Here is a 20,658-nt window from a genome sequence, read left to right on the forward strand (position 1 = left end):
ACTAAATACAATTACGTTTTATTGAAGGTTTATATATCTTACGCCATTGTATTTGGAGTTTGAAAACCAAGCAAGTCCGTCAGTTACAAAGAAATTATTTGAAACCACCATCGCCCCTGCGTGACTCGTTTTATCGTCTCCAAAGAGTACAACGTGACACAGTTTACCAAGTAATTGCTCTGCACTCATAAAGGTGCCCAATACGCGCCACTGGTGTGATCAATGCAGTTCTTTTACTGTAAGACATTATAGCAAAACTTATGTAGCATGACATTCTGAGGGTGAAATTAAAATTACAGCACTTCGTGTGGCTGATCATCTTAATTCCTTAATTTTTTCATAAATCTTCAAAATAACCTGTGAAAGAGCATTGAGATTCATCATCTACATGAACTGATGAATTCGTAGCAAAAAACTTCAACGAATTCACCCTCCACATGAGAAGGCTCGCCTCAGCCTTCAGCTTTATGTTCACTGGCCTCTTGATTGTTAGGTGCAGTTCCAATGCATACAATAGCAAGACGATCAACTCGACTACTCGTTCAGTTGTGAGCAGAACATTTGCTTGTCACGCAGGGCACGTCTGAGAATTAGTCACATCAAATGAACCATCAATTTTGTATGTGATTTATTTGTGTTGAGACCTCGAATGAAGACTAATATTTGGTGAATACTAAAATATTATCCCAATAATATGAATGACACGTAATTATTCTGAAATGCTGCAGGCTCATTATTAACCCGAAACGAAGCTCAATTCATTGTTTTTTCCCATTCAAAAGTAATATAGGTTTAGATGCTACTAAGTAAACGTTTTAATAGCTAATATAGTTTAATGAAATTTTATGTTAGTCGTATAATAAGATTACATTGACAATGAAATAACTCTCCTACAGAACCACGAGAACCAGCGATAAAAGGTCGTTTCGCTTTCAAAAGTCTACACACGTCTTAACTTATAGTACTAACCAATGCCACATAATTATTAAACATGTATGGAATTAGTATCGTCTATCGAAATATGTTCTCTTATTTAGTTCATTTGCGTTACTCCACAATAATACAAGCGCTGCAAGCCACGTTTGACATGAATAGAGACGTGAATATGTTTGAAGGAATATCAATATTGCTAGCAAAAAATCCAGTTTTTTTCGCCGTTGAATGGAGGCCGTGGTAAGCAATCATAAGAGTGGAGTGGGGAAAAAGCAGCTTCAGACGGAAATCGCCTGGTTCACGCAGACGAGTGTCTATGGTCGTCACGTGGCCTTGCAGTCAAGTGCGTGTAACTCAGCCTCTTATGGTGAGAGGATACACCTCTCATCTGAGAGTATACATCTCATAAGTATACAATCAAGTCATTGCTTCGCCCACTCAGCTGCATAAATAATAATGTAGAACGAATATCAAAGAACATACAGTAGTGGTCGATCTGAGAAGCTGTCAAACTTGAGCCATCTTGAGAGCCTTCAGATGATTAAGCATCCCAAATTTAAATGAATGGCGGGTGTGCTACGACCCAAGATTAGAGTAATGATTTACAAACAGTACATCGCACAAAAAATGAAACAAATGTTATTATGCAAATATCAATTAATCACAGATCGAAAATAAATCTGAATACTTGTATAACTTCAAAAAAACTAAATTCCTAACATGAAATTACTTCAGCATGACATAAAAAATTAATATCAACCAGTACTAAACTACCTCGTTAATTTCTACCAAGTTATTACATAGTCTTATTTCACAGTCTTTTAGTTCATAGTTATTTAGTTCACAGTCTTTTGGAATGGCCAAAAGTTTGCCCATCACGCGTCATTAACATTTAGGAAATCAATAATTAAACAGCTGTGTCAGGAACATTCTTTGCTGTTAATTACAGGCTCTTAGCAGAGGCCGCGGCTCACATTGGAGCCGTCACGGTTCTGTCGGCAATGGCCTCTGTCACCGTCACGATACGTTGATAGAATACTTTCATTGGAATCCGTAACTATCACAGGTGCAGTCCAATGTCCCCCACTGGTTTAACTTGGATCACACGTCAAAGTATTAAACATGTGCGGTGCACGAAGGTGGTAATAGGCAAATAATGGTAAATGTCATTATTTTTTATTTAAAAAAAGATTTATTGAAATGAACACTCTTCACTGACTCAATCAGACAGTCACAATCAATGCTTAGTCGTTGGTATCAGAACATAAAATTCATCATACCCATCGTAAATTTCTGACACGCGTCACGGAACAGTCGAAAAAGAAGAGTTTTTAACGCAACTTGTTTGATCTCAACCTGCAACTCAGGTTGTTAACCGATTAGTTATAACATGGCGACAAAAGTGTTACTTCGCCAATATATCGCTGAAGATTCTCCGATGATTTTAATCTTCTTTTACTTGCGCTTATAGTATTTAAACAGTAAATATTTCTTGAAAGTAGACAATATATCTAAAATTATTCCCAACATGATAGGCATAACCTTTATTTGGAAATCATTATCGATCAAGATTTTAAATTGTTTTTTAACATCTGTGTGGGCACGAAAAGCTCGAATGCTGAAATGGAATAGAGAGGTTGTGCACTATCTTCTGCAATTGTGGGGTGCCTTCATGAAGAGAAGATGAAAATAAGTGTCTTATTTTCGTTTTATCAGTGCATTTACATCATTGCAACTTGCACATCAGAACATTAGTTGCAGGACGAGGTTACCTCATGGTATACAGTAGGCGTTACGATCTTCGGTGACGCCGCTTGACCAACTTCACATGCCAAAGTTACGGAGCTAGCAAAGCTCCGCACATGAAGAGAAGTGATCCCGAACAGCCCAGATCCGCTAGCCTGACATCGCCCGCCGCAGTCTTCACGATATGACCGCATAGGTCCGAGTCGGGTTGTCCGGGATACCAGTCTGGCATGGTGTACGGGTTCCTGTAGCTGTTGAGCCACACCCACTGCCCGTTGATTTTGTTGCTGCCTACCCACACGTATTGAGCTGTAAACATAGAAAAAGAGGAGAAAAACTTAATATATAATTTTATAATGAGATAACTCCCGTGACAAGTAATGGGGTACGCTATGGGTAATAATGACACTCTCCATTAATGGTCTTGCTTTAAAAATCTAGCAGACAAGCTAGACCTCATATCCGGACAATAATTATTTTCCTGTCATAGAGCAAAATTTACTATTTTAGACAACTTTACCGTAGCCTAAAAGGCCATACTGTCGACTTACTGAATAATTAACCCAGCAACAGGCGTGCCTGTTAATATCAGACGCATTATTGAACAAAAGCACAACACATTTTCAAGAAACACATCACGTCTATCAAAACAATCGCATGAAGAATACATAGCCTAAGGATCCAAGTGTGTTTAACAGTAGATGGATCCCTAGTATTATTGCAATTCCGACTGAAATACTCAGCACACCAGATCATATGTTACGACTTACGAATGCTTTGTTTCAACACCCTGTCTATAAATTATACCAGACACAAACAGTTTCTGTTACGTGGACACGTTACTGTCTCTGTCAAGCTCCTGACAATGCTTCTGACACCTCATACCTAATTACGTACTTTCTAATCAGATATGCATACTTCAGAATTGCGCGTAATTTCCAGGATCTGTAGTTCTTCTAAATAAGAAATAATGTGAATACTGTTAACCTCAATTATATGGAATGTTGGTTGGAATCCGGAACAGGCCGAACGAACCAAACCAATTCGGGCTTTAAAGCGTACGCAATGGCAACAGAATAACGAATATAAGACGTAAACTTGTAAGTAAATGTTATGCATGCATACTTCGGTGCAAAGAACATATTGATCTCCTAATCTGTGTGGCAGCCAAAAGTGGCAGCCAAAAGACGTGGTCTGTCTTGTAACCAAAAACACAGCAATTGCAGCGATTGTTAACAGAAAATTGTTGTTATATTTTCTGCTACTTTCTCCGCAAAATTTTATTTAGACTTACTTGCTTTTAATTAGACTTACTCATACCAGAAGCCTTGTAAAACGTTTGTATCTGCATGAGGTCTTGGTCGGAGCGCGCAGTGACGAGGTCGGCTCCCAGCGACAGACAAATTGCGCGAGCTTCGCACCAATTCTTCGTGACTGAAGAAACCATGAGACATGATCCACCTGAGACACTGAAGGGTGCAGTGCAGCTCTGAAGAGGCGCCGTCGGTTCTGATGGCAGGAGAGTGAAGCTATGCTGCAATTTTGCAAATTTACGACCAGATGTACGACAATACATAATATAACAAATTACAAATATATATCTGAGAAAAAAATGTCACCGGAATTAGTATGGTCTATCGAAATATTTTCTCTTATTTAGTTCATTTGGGTTACTCCACAATACGTTCATGCATTTCACAATACGTTCACGCGTTCATAGCCATCATGCGCATTAATTCAGTTAGCATTAAACTTCCCACCCTAATTTTAGTTGTTTCAGAAAACAATAAAATCAAAACTGTAATTTTATTTCTAATATCATAATGGTCTAAGCCCTAGATCAGTTTTTCCCATAATTATTGTAATCGTGTTTCACTAAATTTGAGGTCTTGCATAGCCGCTGAGTGTCAACGGTAACTCGTCGTCGTTGCGTTCGGATACTATTATTACGCAAACTATATGCCAAATAATGCCACAGAAGACGTTAATGAATAATATTTTTAACATTGAATTCTCTATCAAATTTAAATTATATGTACTATTTGAATTTTATGGCTGGCCGCTGGGAACATGCAGGTGGGTGGCGTGTGGCAACTGTTGTAATATTTACAGATTGTCGTAGCAAATCTGTAAATAAAATATATGTAAATATCTATAGCTATAGTGCATGAGTTCTAGAACCATTGTGATGATCCATTAGGATTATTCCTGCGCTTTGTTGAATTTTTCTGGGTCTATTGTTGAATAAACAACTAGGTACCAACGATTGAAGGAGAACGTGTCATTAATACAAAACATGTAACAGTTACCGAGTAATTCCGTTTAGTCAAACTCACTGTTCACGTCCATCATGCCACTGGGCAGACACACGTCCTGTAGGTCATTCGAACAAAACTGGTTGGCTCGCTTTTCTCCGACCTTCAGGAGGGTATTTCCCGGCAGGACACAGGCTGCAGGAAAATAAGGTAGGCGATGAGCGGCTTCTGGCAAGTTTGGTAGTTCAATAACTCGGAAAATTTTCAAAATTAAAACAACACAAATTCGATTTGTTGTATTGCGATCAGCTGTGAAATTTCATGCCAATTTTTAATCTTTATATGTACCGTCGCTTTCAAGGAATGCTACTCTTAACTGCCCATGTGACGTGTTTAAAGAAAAATAATATTTTTCGACCTTGCTTTCTTCGGCTAGGTGATTCATTCCCTAGGATGCTGTCGTGTATCTAATAAATAAATTGAAATTTACCATTTACATCATCTTACAAGCCTTGAAACATGCAAAGAAAAATTAACAGACGATAAATTTTTGAGAGCAAAATATTCTTATAATAATGACATTATCAAACATAAATCGGCGAAAATATTCTATTCGGATCTATCCATGTATAAAAACAGACTCACGAACTCAAGAATATTGTGAATTTCTCAACGTTTACCGATTCCGATCAGACCGAAAACGCACCATGCGCAATTAAGAAGACATCAACGGCGCGAACGAGACAGGCTAATTTTTAATGATTCAGCTTGGGACCAGAGTCAATTTAGAACAAATGTGCAACACTTGGAGTAACTTGTAGCACCAAATATTATACTATTTGAACGAACTACTAACAATTTTAAATTTTGAACCCAATTTCTGAAAATTACGTATTGTCTGCATTTGTGTAGCAGTAAAATATGTGCGGACAACGACAATGCAACGCACTCGCTGTTCAGTCAAAACCGACGTGTGCGAGCCACGAAATAGGTTCCCCAAAATTCCAGATTGAAGTCAAGCGCTCAACGACACAAGATCTTATATTATTCAAATATCTACAAGGTGTCTGCAGACTGCTTATGTAATGGAGTGTCAAATGGAGTCAAATTTAAGTTGATTTAACTATGTTGAATGGGTTAGACAATATTATATAAACATTAACATTTCAACTTTCGACTGAAATTTTTTGGGTCTGACTGACTTTAGAAATATTCGAGTATTATATTAGTTTAGAGAAGCCGTATCTAAACAAGAACTTCAGGAGGGTATATATAGCCGCTCATGTATCATGCATACTGACCGTCAGCCCCGAAGACAGCCATGCAGTTGCTTGATCCTGTTGAGGCCGTCAGGTTCACCTGCCCATTTCTGATGGGCTTGTCATCCCACAGGGTGCAGTTCCCCGACAAACCAGTAAGGGGAATGTAACAGGCCATGAAAGTCCAGTCCTTTGTAGAAGCCCAGCTCGAGCATCGCGTTCGGGACCCAAGGATGCGGGAGCTGTTTTGACCCTTCAACACGGCAGGGTCTGCAGACACCGGCTTCCACTCCTTATAGCGACATTGTCCCTCCTGCCCCAGCCCCAGCAGACACATCGTAAGAGTTACTACAACACGCATCTTGTGTATAGATAAGTCCAGTCTACTTCAGTAGAATTTAATTTCAGTTTCTTTGATCTCAATGTGGCGATGCTCCTTCTGTAGCTGGTGCTATAGAACGCGGGCAACGAACTTGTTCGTGATGATGCGAAATAGTGAGTTATTACACCAGCAATTATGAATAATATAAAATATTCTTTCTCGTGGCTTCAGGGAAGTAACAAATGCGCTTCTTATGCCATATATATTTGTTGGCTTACTGCGTGCAGCTGAGTGCGTACGTGCTTGACACGTTCGCGTCACTGCGAAAACTGGTCGAAGATCAAGTGTCCAAACTTCAGGTACACGCAAATGAGTCCAACCATGCGTGTCCGAAATTGCGGCAAATCGGTTCGGTCATTTATTCAGAAGAAAGTAGATTGGTTTTCGTCGTACGGTGCGAAAATCATGCCAACATGGAAGCTCGAAAAACTCATTAAGGCCGCTTGACAAGTATACTTGCCGCATGAGATAAATGAAATCTTTACAAAATTACGAATATATAGTGGTTCGGAATGGAGGCTCACGGTACAGTGTCAGGCGCATTCTCGAAGTGTTATTTGAAGTGTCGCCAGGCCAACGGCCATAAATATTGAACGCGATTGGATTCAAGCAAGACTCGGCGCAAAATCGAAATTTTCATTCACACCGAAACACGTGGCTTGATAAAAAGACGAGCTTCAGTATGTTTTAATTTATAAGCTCGGCACAATTCATAGTGCTTTACTTGTAAATATCTGCAAAATGTCTTCATTACGTTATACTTGTGAATATCGGTTATCTCTTCGATACATTTTATATGCAAATAGCTATAACATGTCTGCAATGTTGTTTACTTGTTGGTGGCTGGAATATGTCGACCATCATTATGTATTCATCTGACTAGTTGAACAACACTTACAGGTGCATTGAAATATTTTGGTTGTGATTCAACATTTTAACGACTTGTTTTAGTTTCCTGTTGGCTGCTACTGCATGGACTAGTTCCTGATAACCTTCACAGAACTAAATTCGGTGGTTATTGAGCCGATGAGGCTCAAGATACCATAAGAAATTCAACTATGTTTTATCTTAGCGGCAAACCAGGATATTTAATTGTTTCATTCCTAAGAATGCAGGGTCCTTCGCTTACACAGGCTCAATTATTATTCAAAAGTTAGGAGATATGCATGTTTTCCAGCCGTACTGACTATTTCTAGACCGTTATTTTACCTGTAGTATTGCGAAGCCGTAATAAATAATCAATAACTACAATACATCTAGAAAAATTCTAATGTAATATAGCAGCGCATGCAGCTCGCTAGTCATTTCTTACCAGGGATCCCGCTGACCTGTTGTGTATTTCATACATTTTCACATTCATTCTTTTAATGTTATTCACTGCACAGGGATCCTGCTATTGTCGTGTACTCTATTGGGTTCTAAAGTGAAAAGGCTAACGTGTGATTTTAGGATTTTATTGAAGGGCGTGTCAGCTTTTGGTACATTTATGATTGAAATTTCTTGCCAATTTATTTAAATCCGTACGAATTTATTTCGCGCGTAGCATTATTTAACTGTTGTAAGGTGATAGGGTAATTGCATAGCAAATGTCATGTATTCTGTTCAGCAATTTATTTCAAGTCTCAGAATGTTCCAGACGACACTGTCCTAATTCTACAAGTATATTTAATTTAAGAAGCTTGTTGATTCAACATCTTTCGCAATTCAATAATTTTTGATGCTCAGAACGGTGGCACCATTTCTGGGCGCGATGGTCAGCCTTGTTAATAGTACAACAATGGGTGACTGGCCTGTAGGTACGAATATCATTGACGACGAGAAGCTTATCCGTAGAAATAGCATTGCATTCATTCGCCCTCGCATGTACTCATCGATCCACAGTAGTCCATGCCAACCATTTTGAGGCATCTGACCTCAACATTGATATTCGAATTCAAGGTGAATTATTTCTTGTTTCGGGTGTAGAATGTGCGTCTAAATTTGGGTAGTGTGAAAATGCAAAGCAAATCAGTTCCTGTAGTTTGTAATTACGTCAGCAGCTCATAAGTTCATCAAAAAGAATCGTCTGCTTTGGCATTGTCTGCCTTCCAAACATTAATAAACATATAAATAAACTAATTTTATTGTAGTTATTGGGAAGATCAAAAAGTTATTTCACAACTTTCTAAAACTATTCAATATACCTACCTATCTTCAAATGCACGGACACCCTTTTTTCAATGCGGTGTCCAAAGTCAACCTGCACCCAATAAGGCATGTCCTGAGTTACAGGCGCTCCTGATGTTATTTCGCAATGTCGCCAATTTAAGATTTGGTCCCAGGAACTGAGTTAGCAACCGCCACAAATTTATCATATCAAGCGTGTCATGACGACAGCTTCTTATTTCTTTGCACTGAGCCAGTTTGACGATATGACGCCATATAGTCACACGATTCCTAATGCTACATCTTACGAATCAAGATGTGTATCTATTAGAAGTATCTATAGGTTATATATGTATGTATATCTCAGTGGTTAAATCGATTCCTTTCCAACCTTTAGAAATGTTCTCACGCCTCATATCTTTCTAGGCACTCGCGGTCATAAACAGTGTAGAACTTACCCAGTGTATTGCACGCAATCAAGTTCTTAAAGAAACACGGGCCACGGCATCGTAGTTTAGATGCACCTGCAACGCACGCTATCTAAAGCACGGTACAACTACAGCCCACGACGCCGTTCGGATGTCCCACATACAGCACACGACACGGCACGTTAGGTCGGTAAATTCAAACTCTTCTCGATGAAAAAATAATGGAAATTTGATTTATTAACTATATAATATAATAGGTAAGTGGGTAATCGTCCACAAATCGATTTTATATAAGTGGATTAATCGTCCGAACTATTATCGGAACTTGATAGACGAGTAACAAATAAATTGATATCGTGAACCAACAAAAACGCCTAATAAAATTTCCTGCACTGATATGGCGGTTTGAAGCATTCTTAATGAACATTGATAGCCACGCACCGAGTATAATTAGTTATCTGTACGTGAAATTCCATTTCGAAACAACAATCAGCAATACCTAGATACATAATTCCCCTTACCTAATCAATGTAGGACCTAAGTCAGTCTTGAATCCAGGATTTTTTCTTCTGTGAAACAAAATTTACGTAAATTTAAATTATCTATAACTATACATTCACTTGATTGCGCCCTTTAATTTTGGCGAGTCTAGGCATCGATATTCGATATAAGAGAGCAACGACATTAGCCGTACTAAATGCAGTAGCTTCACGTCACTATTCAAGGCAGGATGCTTTTTGCGCAGCAAGCCTTAATCTGATATCGAGGCCTGCCTAACTTTCTCCAGCGCAAACGAAACACAATTTTGTACCGAATTTGAGGCTTTAGCATGAGGCGTTTCACATGATTTGACCGAGAACACTCCCAAATGAAGATGCGTCTTTCAGATGATCATTAAACCATTGGTAATGTTATAACCCATAAGTGTCTAAAGTTCTCGTAATGGAGTTCTCGATAGGAAACAAATGGAAAATCCGACTCATTCCACTTCCCGATATGCAGCAAAAGAAATCAGAAATTAACATATTCATTATTATTATTATTATTATTCCACGAAGAGATTGTCGTGGCGTCTCGTTCGGATCGAACTTCGAGGGCACGTTACAAGTGGCTAAAAAAGACACGAGAGGATAAAAACAGATGACGTCTATGCTAAAACAAAGGACATATGCCAAGACTGACGACGTCTATGATAGAACAAACATGAGTAATATAAATAATAGATTAGATGACGGCTAGGTCTAAGATTCAAAGGCTCTACGGAAAAGTTCTGTTTTTAGGCGTCGACGAAACAACGGCAGCGAAGAAGCAGATGTCACCGATGCTGGCAGACCATTCCATGTTCTGGCCGCAGCGACCACAATCAAACATTCAATGAAAATAGCGATTTGAAAGAAGTCAACGAATGGACTCGTGTTGCGAAGACAAGTGTTTGATGACAGAAATTATTCTTGCATTTGCTCACAGGCTTGCCTGCACTGTGCTAGCAATTAATGTGTGGGAACATACAGGCTTGCATGTCCAAAAATCGGGTTAAGTCGTTTCCTTTATTTATGCAGTCGATTCGTCGTACGGTGACAGGTATTAGGGAGGTCCAGTGGATGAAAGTTCAGAGTGCCAAGATTGAAGCAGAGAGGTGCGGGTTCGATCCCAGCTCTTTGCGCCAGTTTCTGGTCAGAATCGACGAGGAGGCCGGGCGGTTAAGCACAGCAGAATTGGAGCAGTGAGTTCGAGACCTCATCAAGCTATGAATGTAGGTACTGCGATATTAAGAATCGGCGACAGGCCTACGGCCTAATAAACGCTGAAACCGATATTATTACTTACTATAATAAATTCTTAATTTAACTTCATTCGATCATAACTATTAGCCAGTAAAACGATTATGCAGTCATTCTTGAATTTGGATTTCACTCTAGACGCTGAAGGAATTAGCGTATACAATGAATTTGTCGTTATGCGATTCAAACGTGACTTGGTTCAACAACTGTCAGATGTTAAAACCTTCAAAAACGAGTAGCCTCACCGGATGCAGATTATAATTATCTATTCACGTGGAAGTCCTAGCTTAGGTAATGGTAATTGCAAAATTATCTACAATTAACCATTTTACAACACTTCTCTTTAACTTCATTTCTTGTCTGTTAGTTTGTTGTTTGTTTGTCCGTCTGCTACAAATCTTGTAATCGAAATTTAATACACTTCTACTTATCCTATCGATCTGAAATTTTGCACACTTGTGTAAAGTTGAACTGTAAAACGATCCACACAAGAAAGTCATCTTGTCAATCGGTTGTTTAAAGATTCACGAAGATCGGATATGACACTGGCCTAAGTTGCAAACAAAGGAATAAGGATTGACGGAGCAGCTCACATCCGTTTGCAGCCACAGCCGGCGCATGAATCATCCCCTACATAGATGCAATTTATGTACTAAACTTTATTGGAGGCACCTCGAGACATTTTATCACTTCTTCAGTGGTGCTTGATGCAATATTGGCGTTCTACAAATGGACGACCACCAGCGATCGCGGCTCAACGTGTACAAGATATGGCGAGTTTCTGTATCACCTACTTTGTTTCTTAATTCCTCGTTAATTTTAGATTTAAGCAATCAAGTGATTTAAATTATTATAATTATCGTTAACCGATACATATATCTCCGACATCAGGATATTTAATATCGGTTCGTAGTAAAAAACCCGGTTTTGCAAGATCGAATATCACGATTGCGATGTCACCGGCATGCTTTTCACAGCGATCACCGACTGTAGACAGCGGTGTATTTCTACCGTTCAGTTCACAAATAATGACCCTGCTCAAGAATTGCTATGTTTACCTAATGATTATCATTTAACCCGTTCCTGCAAATGTTTCATCAATGAGAGAACTCCAGGAAAAGCCGAGAATTTAGAGACGTTTTAAATTAAAATAAAAAAAAGTTCCACGGGACGCCACAGCAACTTCTGTCGTTAGAAAAAGCTTTGCTAAAATTATTGCTACACCACTTTAAACGAGTCGCATCGTTTGTACTCTGTACTGCTTGTGAACGGAATATTTCTTCAAAGAAAGCGTTTCTAAATTATGCTATTCTAATTTTCATTGAAATAGTAATACCCACGAGTGTTTTTTTAACGTAATTGAAACACACCCAGCAGGTAAAGTTTAATAATAGAATAATAAAATTACCTAACGACATGTTAGAGAGATTTAAATTGCATGATATTTGTAGAAAGAAATGAGAGACGACAATGATCACTTGAAAATAACCGTATCGAGCATGGCCCCTAAACACTGGACGACATTCTCGGTCATGAGGAGGTCGACCTTGTCCTCCAAGTGGCGCTTAGGGTCGACCTTGCCTACGTTCTTGATGGCGAGCTGCTCAGGCGTCATGTTCTCCTCCTCCTCGAGGCTCTTGTGGTAGTGCTGGGCCAGACCCAGGATATCCTTAACGGTGGTCTCGTTGGTGGCTGCGTGGCTCGTGTAGTCGGTGAGCGTGAGGCCCTCGAGCCACGACTTCTTGTGCAGGTTCAGCAACATCTGCTGCTCCTTCTCGTTCATGCGGTACTTGATCGGGATGGAGTAGTAGTGCCGGTTCAGGCCGTGGATGAGCGCCTGCGAAAAGTATAAGAGCAATTGATTTTGAGCACATACTGATTGTCGGATGGCGGATGTTCGGTACAAAAATATTGTCCATCAAAATAATGATAAATGAAAACCACAACGTTATTACGAATAACCTCAAGGATGCGGAGCAACATGAAAGGTTATAACGATGGACAACGAAGAAGCAGAGTGTAGTAAAAGTTATTGCATTTTCAATGGTGTAATACAGCAGGCAGGATGAGAAATACACTTCATGTGTGAGCTGCATCAGTTGCTACAGACATCGCCGCAGTGGGCCGTTCGTTAAGGAACGTGTTAATTGAATTTGTACTTCAGATAAATTGAGAAGTTGAACAAAAAGAAAGCGAAGTAGCAACGGAGATTAAAGTTTTTATACAAGCAGTTGAAGGCTTTGAGGAGTTATTTCATGCCAAGTGAACAATTACCGCGTGAAGAGCATTCAGATAAATATGCCATGAAATGACTTGCCATCAAGCGAGGCACTATAACTGATAACGATGTTTCTCTTATAGGGGCAGTAAATAAAGCAAATGCCACAAAAATGAAGTAATATGAAATTATTTAAAAATTAGCTGTAGGTTAATAAAGGTGGGATGAAATTGGGAGCTAGAACGATATTTTTGTCCGACTTGCAACTCGAACTCCAGAAAGAAAAGTGACAACAATAACCAATGTTTAAGGCAGCCTTGCTTTGTGAAGGCAGTCAAGACGTCACCTGAATAGAGGGCTTTTGAAGGTGTCCCAGGTTGCTTGTCGTTTGTCTGGGTTCCTGCCCCAGTACAACCATGTTCGGGTTGATCAGCCTGAACGCGTCGATCACAACCTTGCCTGTGCATCAAATGACGAACGTCAGTTATAATAGTCATCACACATCACAAAAAAAGTGTCAAGAAGACGTGGCAGATACACGAAAAATTATATTCATTCACCAACAAGTGAAACAGAGCGTTGAAAAATAAAAAATGGAACTTCAATATGGAACTGCAATATTGAATGGATTATTAGAGAAAATCTGTTAAAAAGCCGTCACAATCTGGCAAATCATCTTTTTAGGCATATAAGGCTCATCTATAAAATCGCATTTGCTGTTAAAATCTGGTCTTAAATTACAGTCCGAAAATCAGAACGGCCGAAACAGCTTTACTCGCTCCCTCCTGTTCCCTACAAGCTTCATGGGATCATGAAAATAATCCGAGTCGACAGTATAGCATCTCGGGTGATACGCATCTACAGTATGGGCCCCTCTAAGATTATAAGAACCCGACACCCATCCTCACATACGTACGAAGTGCGTCAGAACACAACACAAATGATACCGTAAAATGGGGTTACTTTGACCGGCGGGGTAACTTTTGACCACTTTTCGTTTTTTTAACAAAAACCCTCAAAACTCAAAAACGATTTGACATAGAAAAATTTTGTCAATGGCCATCAAAGGCCTAATACTGAGGCTACGTAACACAATAGAAAGATTTAAAAAGTTTGCATATCTAATAGGTTAAAAAATTAATAATGTGACCCACGAAAAAGAGCTATTATTTAAAGCCTATTGGAGTACCCCCTCCAATTTTTTTATTTTTTTGGTAAAATAACTCCAGGTTTTGATGCATTGTAGTACAACTCTTCTAGTTACATATGCAAAAGACAAATTTTAGGAAAGTGTCATAGTTTGCAAATGGGGGGCGCCGCCCACCAATGGGGGAACTTTGACCACCTAATGGCAGCCGTGACGGGGTAACATTGACCGGCTTGGAAATCAAGTTAAAATTACCATAGGTACCTATATAACATATTTTATGTTTGATACACCTATTAATACATTGGCACACATATGAGATAAGGCATTCGATTCATAGGAACAGAAAAAAAGGCCCAAGATTAAATAAGCACTGGCTCCTGTCCCTGCCGCTATTGGCTTTAAACCGTTTCGGAACTGGTGTGGCTTGAATGTTTCTAGCGTGGCGACTTTGTAGCTCTGAGGCTACGTTGTAGCTGTGCATATTTAGTCAGACAGAACGTTGACTCTGAGGCTACTTTAAGAGTTAATTTGTTGCCAAAGTCTTCCACATAATCGTCAGACACCCATAAATACACATAATCTAACACACACCATACTTACCCCCAATCGTTGACACCCTCATGGTTACACCATACACCTCATTGTTAGTTTGTTACACCCTCCCAGTACCGCTCACCCTTAACACTCTGGATGGGGTCGACGACGACAGCCACCGCGCGCTCGGACAGCGCCTCGAAGCTCTGCTGCGTGTTGATGTCCACTCCCGACAACCAGCAGCCGAAGCCTGGGTGAGAGTGGTACCAGCCTACCACCATCTCCGGCCGCCCTACCTACAACACAATAACAAGTATTAATATCCACCTCAGTTTAAGACAAGCATTTACTTCCGAATTCTTTAGTTTAAATTCCAATGGTATACAAGTGTTCAAATATGTCGGTTAAGTATTTTTCTCAGAGAACTACACACACTTGTCAAGATGAGTTTGTTACCCGCGTATTTTTTAGTCTTCAAATCTTTAAAAATCATCTCGAGGGTCGCGAGGGCTGAAATAACACCTTCAAGTGACTGATAATCTGTCAATGCCCAGTGGATTGGTCAATAGAGTGGTTTATTGGCCTAAAAAAATACAATATGACACGACCCGGTACTTTGCTCTCAATACTCACATTCAGGCACATTAACTATACCAAGCCAGACATATGAAGAAAATTCAGTAAATATAATCACATTTAGCCATTTGCATGGAGCACGCAGCTGCTCGCTCACCTGCTTAAGCATGTCCAACATCCTGGCCTGGAAAACGGGATCCACGGCCTCCACTGACACGCCCTGGCCGTGGAATTTTCCATTAGTACACGCTATAATTTTTTTTAATAAAAAATCAGAGATGATAAATAAATAATATGATAACGAGCTCTGAATAATACACGTTGATGAACGTTAATTATATGATATGTGCAAAACCTGTGAGCATTCCATAGTTATTGTAAATCACATGCACGTAATCAGATATTGACATTCACGAGAAGTAACACAGCGTTCAAGTTTCCACGACTGTATGCTACGAATGAGCAGACGAAAGTATATGCGCGACATGGAAATGGCCTGCATCCACAAATTTCATTTGAAGGCAGAGCCTGACTGTGGTCTCCAGGCAGCCAGCACGGAGGCTTGAGCTGCCGCCTGAACCAAGCATCCAACACCAACTGCACCAACAACGAAACAACAGTAATGGCATCCATCTTCATCCCTGGGGGATGGAGGCTACTGCCAGTAGTGACGAGGAATATCGTAGACAAAGTAAACACATTAACGTAATTCACGTTCCCTGCTTGCTATAGAAACACTAACGCTATGTCTAGAGTGGTTATAAATTTTTTGTGAACATTAGCGAATGATGAGCACTGAAATTTAGATACTCGTTATAGGTTAATGGAGGGGGGGGCAGAAGTGATATGAATGAGCCTATTGTATCGAAAACGAGCATATGAAGAGAAAATTTCTATCTCTGAAGAGAACAAATTATCAAAGACAACTTCTACCAAAAACTGTGGAAGCAACAAGTTTAATGAAATAAACTAAGGAGAAGAAATTAGTAACAAACCATCCTATAAAAGAAAATACTTACGAATATTCTGTATGAAAATTTACCAAGAAACTCATTTGAAATAGCTAGCAAACAGCCTTATTAAAGCATTTGAATTATTAAACGTTATTTATGTGAAATGAAACATCATCTACAAAATATTAGGAAGGTTTATCTAAGCTGACTTAGTATTTTTAAATTTGTTTCAAGTCCATCCATGACAAACCACATCAAGAGTTACTATTGTTAAGAGAACTCACCGTGCCGCTCTGTGGCATGGCAAAGACGTCAACAACGCAGACGGTGAAGTCATCAACAAACTGCCCCAGCATGAGCCCCATCACCTCCATGGGGACGCCAGCACGGCCATGCTTCAGCATCTTCAGCAGGGCCAGGGAAGAAATGTACACCTGCATAAGCCAGGTAGGTATTAATTTAATACATACAGCGAGCATAAGGGACAGCAAAAATAAGAAAAAACATCTAGACGGCAATAAAAGGCAGTGGATAATAACTAAGAATATTAACAATTTATTTTATGTTCCATAATTCTAGTGGATTATATTATATTTCCATCACTCCAAAAACTAATATACCTAATATATATATCACTTTTTATGCCTGAAAGAACCATGGAAGAAGAACATGGAAAGCAAATGCTGAAAGAACCACCAATCAGAACCAAAATTAGGCTAGCAATCCCACAAAGCATTAAGTCACAGCAGCAAAAAATCTAAATATTGAATTAAGCTTTAAGTTGCATGTACAATATTATTCACTACCGTACTGTGAGGTTTTAGGCCCAAACAATCCAGATAACCCACATTAATGAAGGTTTCGTGTTGAAATGAAAATATTGAATCATTTAAAACACACAACTCTGAACTTATCCAATGAAGTTGAGTCAAGTCTAAAAGTCTAAATACCAATACTGTAATTGGATTGATAGATACTGAATGTCATGGTTTCAAAGTTCCGACACCACAAGTGAATTAACTAAACTAGTACAGAAGTAAAAATGTGGCCCCTCTATTGCTTAATCACACTCCAAGTTCCACTCACTAATGCTATCACAAGTTGTGTGTCTTTCTTGCAAAGCAACCAACCAAATTTGCATGCTCAGTAGGCTCTGTTGTCAAGGCTCAGTCAGAGGCTGAGTATTCCACTATTGCCTCCATAACAACCTTAACCATCATCATCAGAAGGCTACGTGGCCTCTACCCACGTAATGGGTTGTGGCTCAGCCCATCTGCATTGTGTTCCCATGCATCACACATCTTGTGTTGCCACTCAACTTATCTGTGTTGCATTGCCATGCAATAATGTTCTAGGCTATTCTACAATAGTTATGTCAATTTTGTATGTTATTTGTAATAATTTCAATTTTAATTAGAAAAACTTTACTTTATTCCAAACAATTCTAGCATAAAATGTTTTCACATCTGTAGATGGATAAGCAATTCATCCACACAACTGACTCAATGTAACAACACCCAACTCAACAATGGGAAAAAATAGAAAATTAAGAGCTAAATGTTTGCCTATAAAGTATCAGACATAACATATCCAAATAAAGGTGACCTGCTCTGCTGTGTCAGGAGTGGGCGTGTCTGAGGCAGCAGCACCCTGACTGAGAGCTTGCAGGCCGCCTCCTAGACGCAGCAGCCGGTCCATCTCTGTGTCTGCAAAAAAATATGACAATCAGTAACTGAGTAACTTTATACAAAAAGTTTAGAAATGATAGTTCCAATCATAATAATTACCAGGTTTATGGAATAACCTAAACTATTAACACAAAATTATCTTGTTCTGCAAAGTGCATCCCAATTGTATGATACAAACTGTAGCAAAAAAGAGTTTCACTTATTTTATTTAATTTCTCCTTCTTGTTAATCAGGTCAGCTAGAAAATTCATTCTCTGATGGCTGGGCAGTTTGAATATGAATTTTTATTTGTATTATTTTTGTGCTATTATTATTCATCGAAAGTTATTCATGCAAGAAAAGTACATGGATCTTATCATCAGTGTAGGTGGTACCGGTATTTTCTACATATAGGCTAGGCAAACAATGAAGCTTCAACTTGAGCTTCATTATTAGGCATTAGAGAAGGAGACAAGCCATTAAACATCATAGCAATCAACTCTGATCCACTGCCAATGGCACCAAAACATGAATAAAAAGGACCTCTTTAAAAACCTGAGCAGTAGCATTTTACTCATTAGCAGATGTTCCTCCAAGAAAAAGATAATTGATTGTTACAAGTTGTTTTTTGTTCTACAATGCTTTTTCTTACAAATGCAAATCCAGGCTTGCAACTTGTATTAAGGTTCTTATAAAGTAAGAAATGTGGGTCAATTTTATTGATGCACAGTTGAATTTTACAAAATATAATAGAATTCCATAATTACCAACTACGACAGTTCAGATGCTCAACAATATTAAGTGCCACAAATATATTTTTCACAATGAATTTCCAGGATATTGATAAGTGCAATTCATAACTGACAACTAAATTTATACAGAGTATTTTTCTGACACTTAATTAACCAACTGTCAGCAAACTAGCAGTTGATGTCATCATGAACCAGCACAGTAACACTGTAGACAATGTAAGGAAGCTTGCCATAATGGCCCTGAGATGGTAGTACAGTAGCAGCTATGTGTGGATGTTGTCATTGTTTACATGATTAAACAAGTTACCTATATATGTATATGTTAGTAACTTCTGATCATCTGACATGATTGGTATGAATCTAGAGTGTCCCATAATTTATAATAGCTGATAAATATTTAAATGAAAAAAATATTTCCCAGCAGGCTATGCTGCAACTTCTTCTAAATGAAAAAAAGCAACTTTTTATTATTTCAAAATTACTGTGGAACATCAATCTTCAGTTAGCAATGTCAGAAAAGTTTTTATTAATTTCTTTTCTCTAAATAAGCTCTTTGGTTTTTTGGAATAGGTACTTATATAAATAATAAAAGTTGCTTTATATTCAAAATTTACTTTCTCACTTGAAGAGTCAAAAGCTGCAAATATTATTAAACACAAACATCCATTTTATTCAAAACCACAAGGTATTTTAGGTCCCAGAATTAAATTCTCAATAATTGTAGGACAAAAAAGTAACACTCACCTGAGTTTAGCTCAAATTCCAACAATGAAAATTTATGATAATGCTTATATTATAGCAGTTGCTTAGCAGATCAAATTATGAGCATTAGATTCATAACCTGAAGATTAATATCATTCAAAAATTTCCTTAAATCTGCACAATACAAATGGACATAAGGATATGACAAAAATTATAACAAAAAATATAAATTGGTGTTGATTTAAAGGGAAAAATATTTATCAACAATACATAGAAAAATGTGACAAGATAATTAATATGAATGGCAATAATTCTGTATAATAAACAGGCATTTTGATTTTTTTTAAATAATCATTTAGTACAGCAATTACTTCATGACTGAAAACAGATAAAAATCTTGAAGAATATCTTATACCGTAAAATGGGGTAACTTAGACCTGCAAGGTAACTTAGACCACTTTTTGTTTTTTTAACAAAAACCCACAAAACTCAAAAACTTTTTGTCATAGAAAAATTTTGTCAATGGGCATTAAAGGCCTAATACTGAGGCTACATAACACAATAGAAAAATTTAAAAAGTTTGCATATCTAGTATCTACTAGGTTAAAAAATTAAAAATGTGACCCACAAAAAAAAAAAGCTATTATTTAAAGCCTGTCAGCGTACCCCCTCCAATTTTTGTATTTTTTGGTTAAATAACTCCAGGTTTTGATGCATTGTAGTAGAACTCTTCTAGTTACATATGCAAATGACAAATTTTAGGAAAGTGTCATAGTTTGCAAATGGGGGGCGCCACCCCCAAATGGGGGAACTTAGACCACCTAATGTCAGCCCTTGGGGTAACATAGACCAGCTTGGAAGTTAATATAAAATTACCATACATAACATATTTCATGTTTGACAGCCTATTTATGTTTTTTCTTTATGTTTCAGACTCTACAGTCTTATTTATGGTAATTTTAACATAATTTCCAAGCCAGTCAATTTTACCCCGTCAGGGCTGCCATTAGGTGGTCACATTTCACCCATTATGGGGTGGCAACCCCCATTTGCAAACTATGACACTTTCCTCAAGTTTGTCATTTGCATATGTAACTAGAAGAGTTCTACTACAATGCACCAAAACCTGGAGTTATTTGGAGTTATTTTACCAAAAAAAATAATTGATTTTACCACC

At 38.4% G+C, this 20,658-nt stretch overlaps 2 protein-coding genes across 2 annotated transcripts; both read right to left on the reverse strand.

Annotated features, from left to right (window-relative positions):
- Positions 1-1,580: 1,580 nt before the first annotated feature.
- Positions 1,581-6,818, reverse strand: LOC108665946 (macrophage mannose receptor 1). Its single transcript, XM_018152753.2, has 4 exons — positions 6,236-6,818; positions 5,016-5,129; positions 3,994-4,188; positions 1,581-2,988 (listed from the first exon to the last, which is right to left on the reverse strand). Exons 1-4 carry the CDS (start codon positions 6,552-6,554, stop codon positions 2,771-2,773), a joined length of 846 nt encoding a protein of 281 aa, XP_018008242.1. The 5' UTR covers positions 6,555-6,818; the 3' UTR covers positions 1,581-2,770.
- A 5,483-nt stretch (positions 6,819-12,301) lies between these two features.
- On the reverse strand, positions 12,302-19,658 carry LOC108665948 (26S proteasome non-ATPase regulatory subunit 14). Its single transcript, XM_018152757.2, has 7 exons — positions 19,524-19,658; positions 17,966-18,066; positions 16,645-16,794; positions 15,565-15,627; positions 14,974-15,127; positions 13,494-13,606; positions 12,302-12,766 (listed from the first exon to the last, which is right to left on the reverse strand). Exons 2-7 carry the CDS (start codon positions 18,056-18,058, stop codon positions 12,404-12,406), a joined length of 936 nt encoding a protein of 311 aa, XP_018008246.1. The 5' UTR covers positions 18,059-18,066; positions 19,524-19,658; the 3' UTR covers positions 12,302-12,403.
- Between the last annotated feature and the right edge of the window lie 1,000 nt (positions 19,659-20,658).

This window comes from Hyalella azteca, unplaced genomic scaffold (assembly GCF_000764305.2).
Source record: "Hyalella azteca isolate HAZT.00-mixed unplaced genomic scaffold, Hazt_2.0.2 contig10397, whole genome shotgun sequence".
Taxonomy (NCBI): Eukaryota; Metazoa; Arthropoda; class Malacostraca; order Amphipoda; family Hyalellidae; genus Hyalella; species Hyalella azteca.

Bases quoted from the DNA above. Each gene is read 5' to 3' on its own strand.
- LOC108665946 (XM_018152753.2), bottom strand. From the start codon at position 6,554: ATGCGTGTTGTAGTAACTCTTACGATGTGTCTGCTGGGGCTGGGGCAG. The intron at 5,130-6,235 runs GTCAGTATGCAT...ATTTTCCTGCAG, and splicing joins GGCTGTCTTCGGGGCTGACG to CCTGTGTCCTGCCGGGAAAT. The intron at 2,989-3,993 runs GTAAGTCTAATT...CTATGTTTACAG, and splicing joins TTACAAGGCTTCTGGTATGA to CTCAATACGTGTGGGTAGGC.
- LOC108665948 (XM_018152757.2), bottom strand. From the start codon at position 18,058: ATGGACCGGCTGCTGCGTCTAGGAGGCGGCCTGCAAGCTCTCAGTCAG. The intron at 15,628-16,644 runs GTGAGTTCTCTT...TTCCACGGCCAG, and splicing joins CCATGCCACAGAGCGGCACG to GGCGTGTCAGTGGAGGCCGT. The intron at 12,767-13,493 runs GTGACGTCTTGA...TACTTTTCGCAG, and splicing joins TTCAAAAGCCCTCTATTCAG to GCGCTCATCCACGGCCTGAA.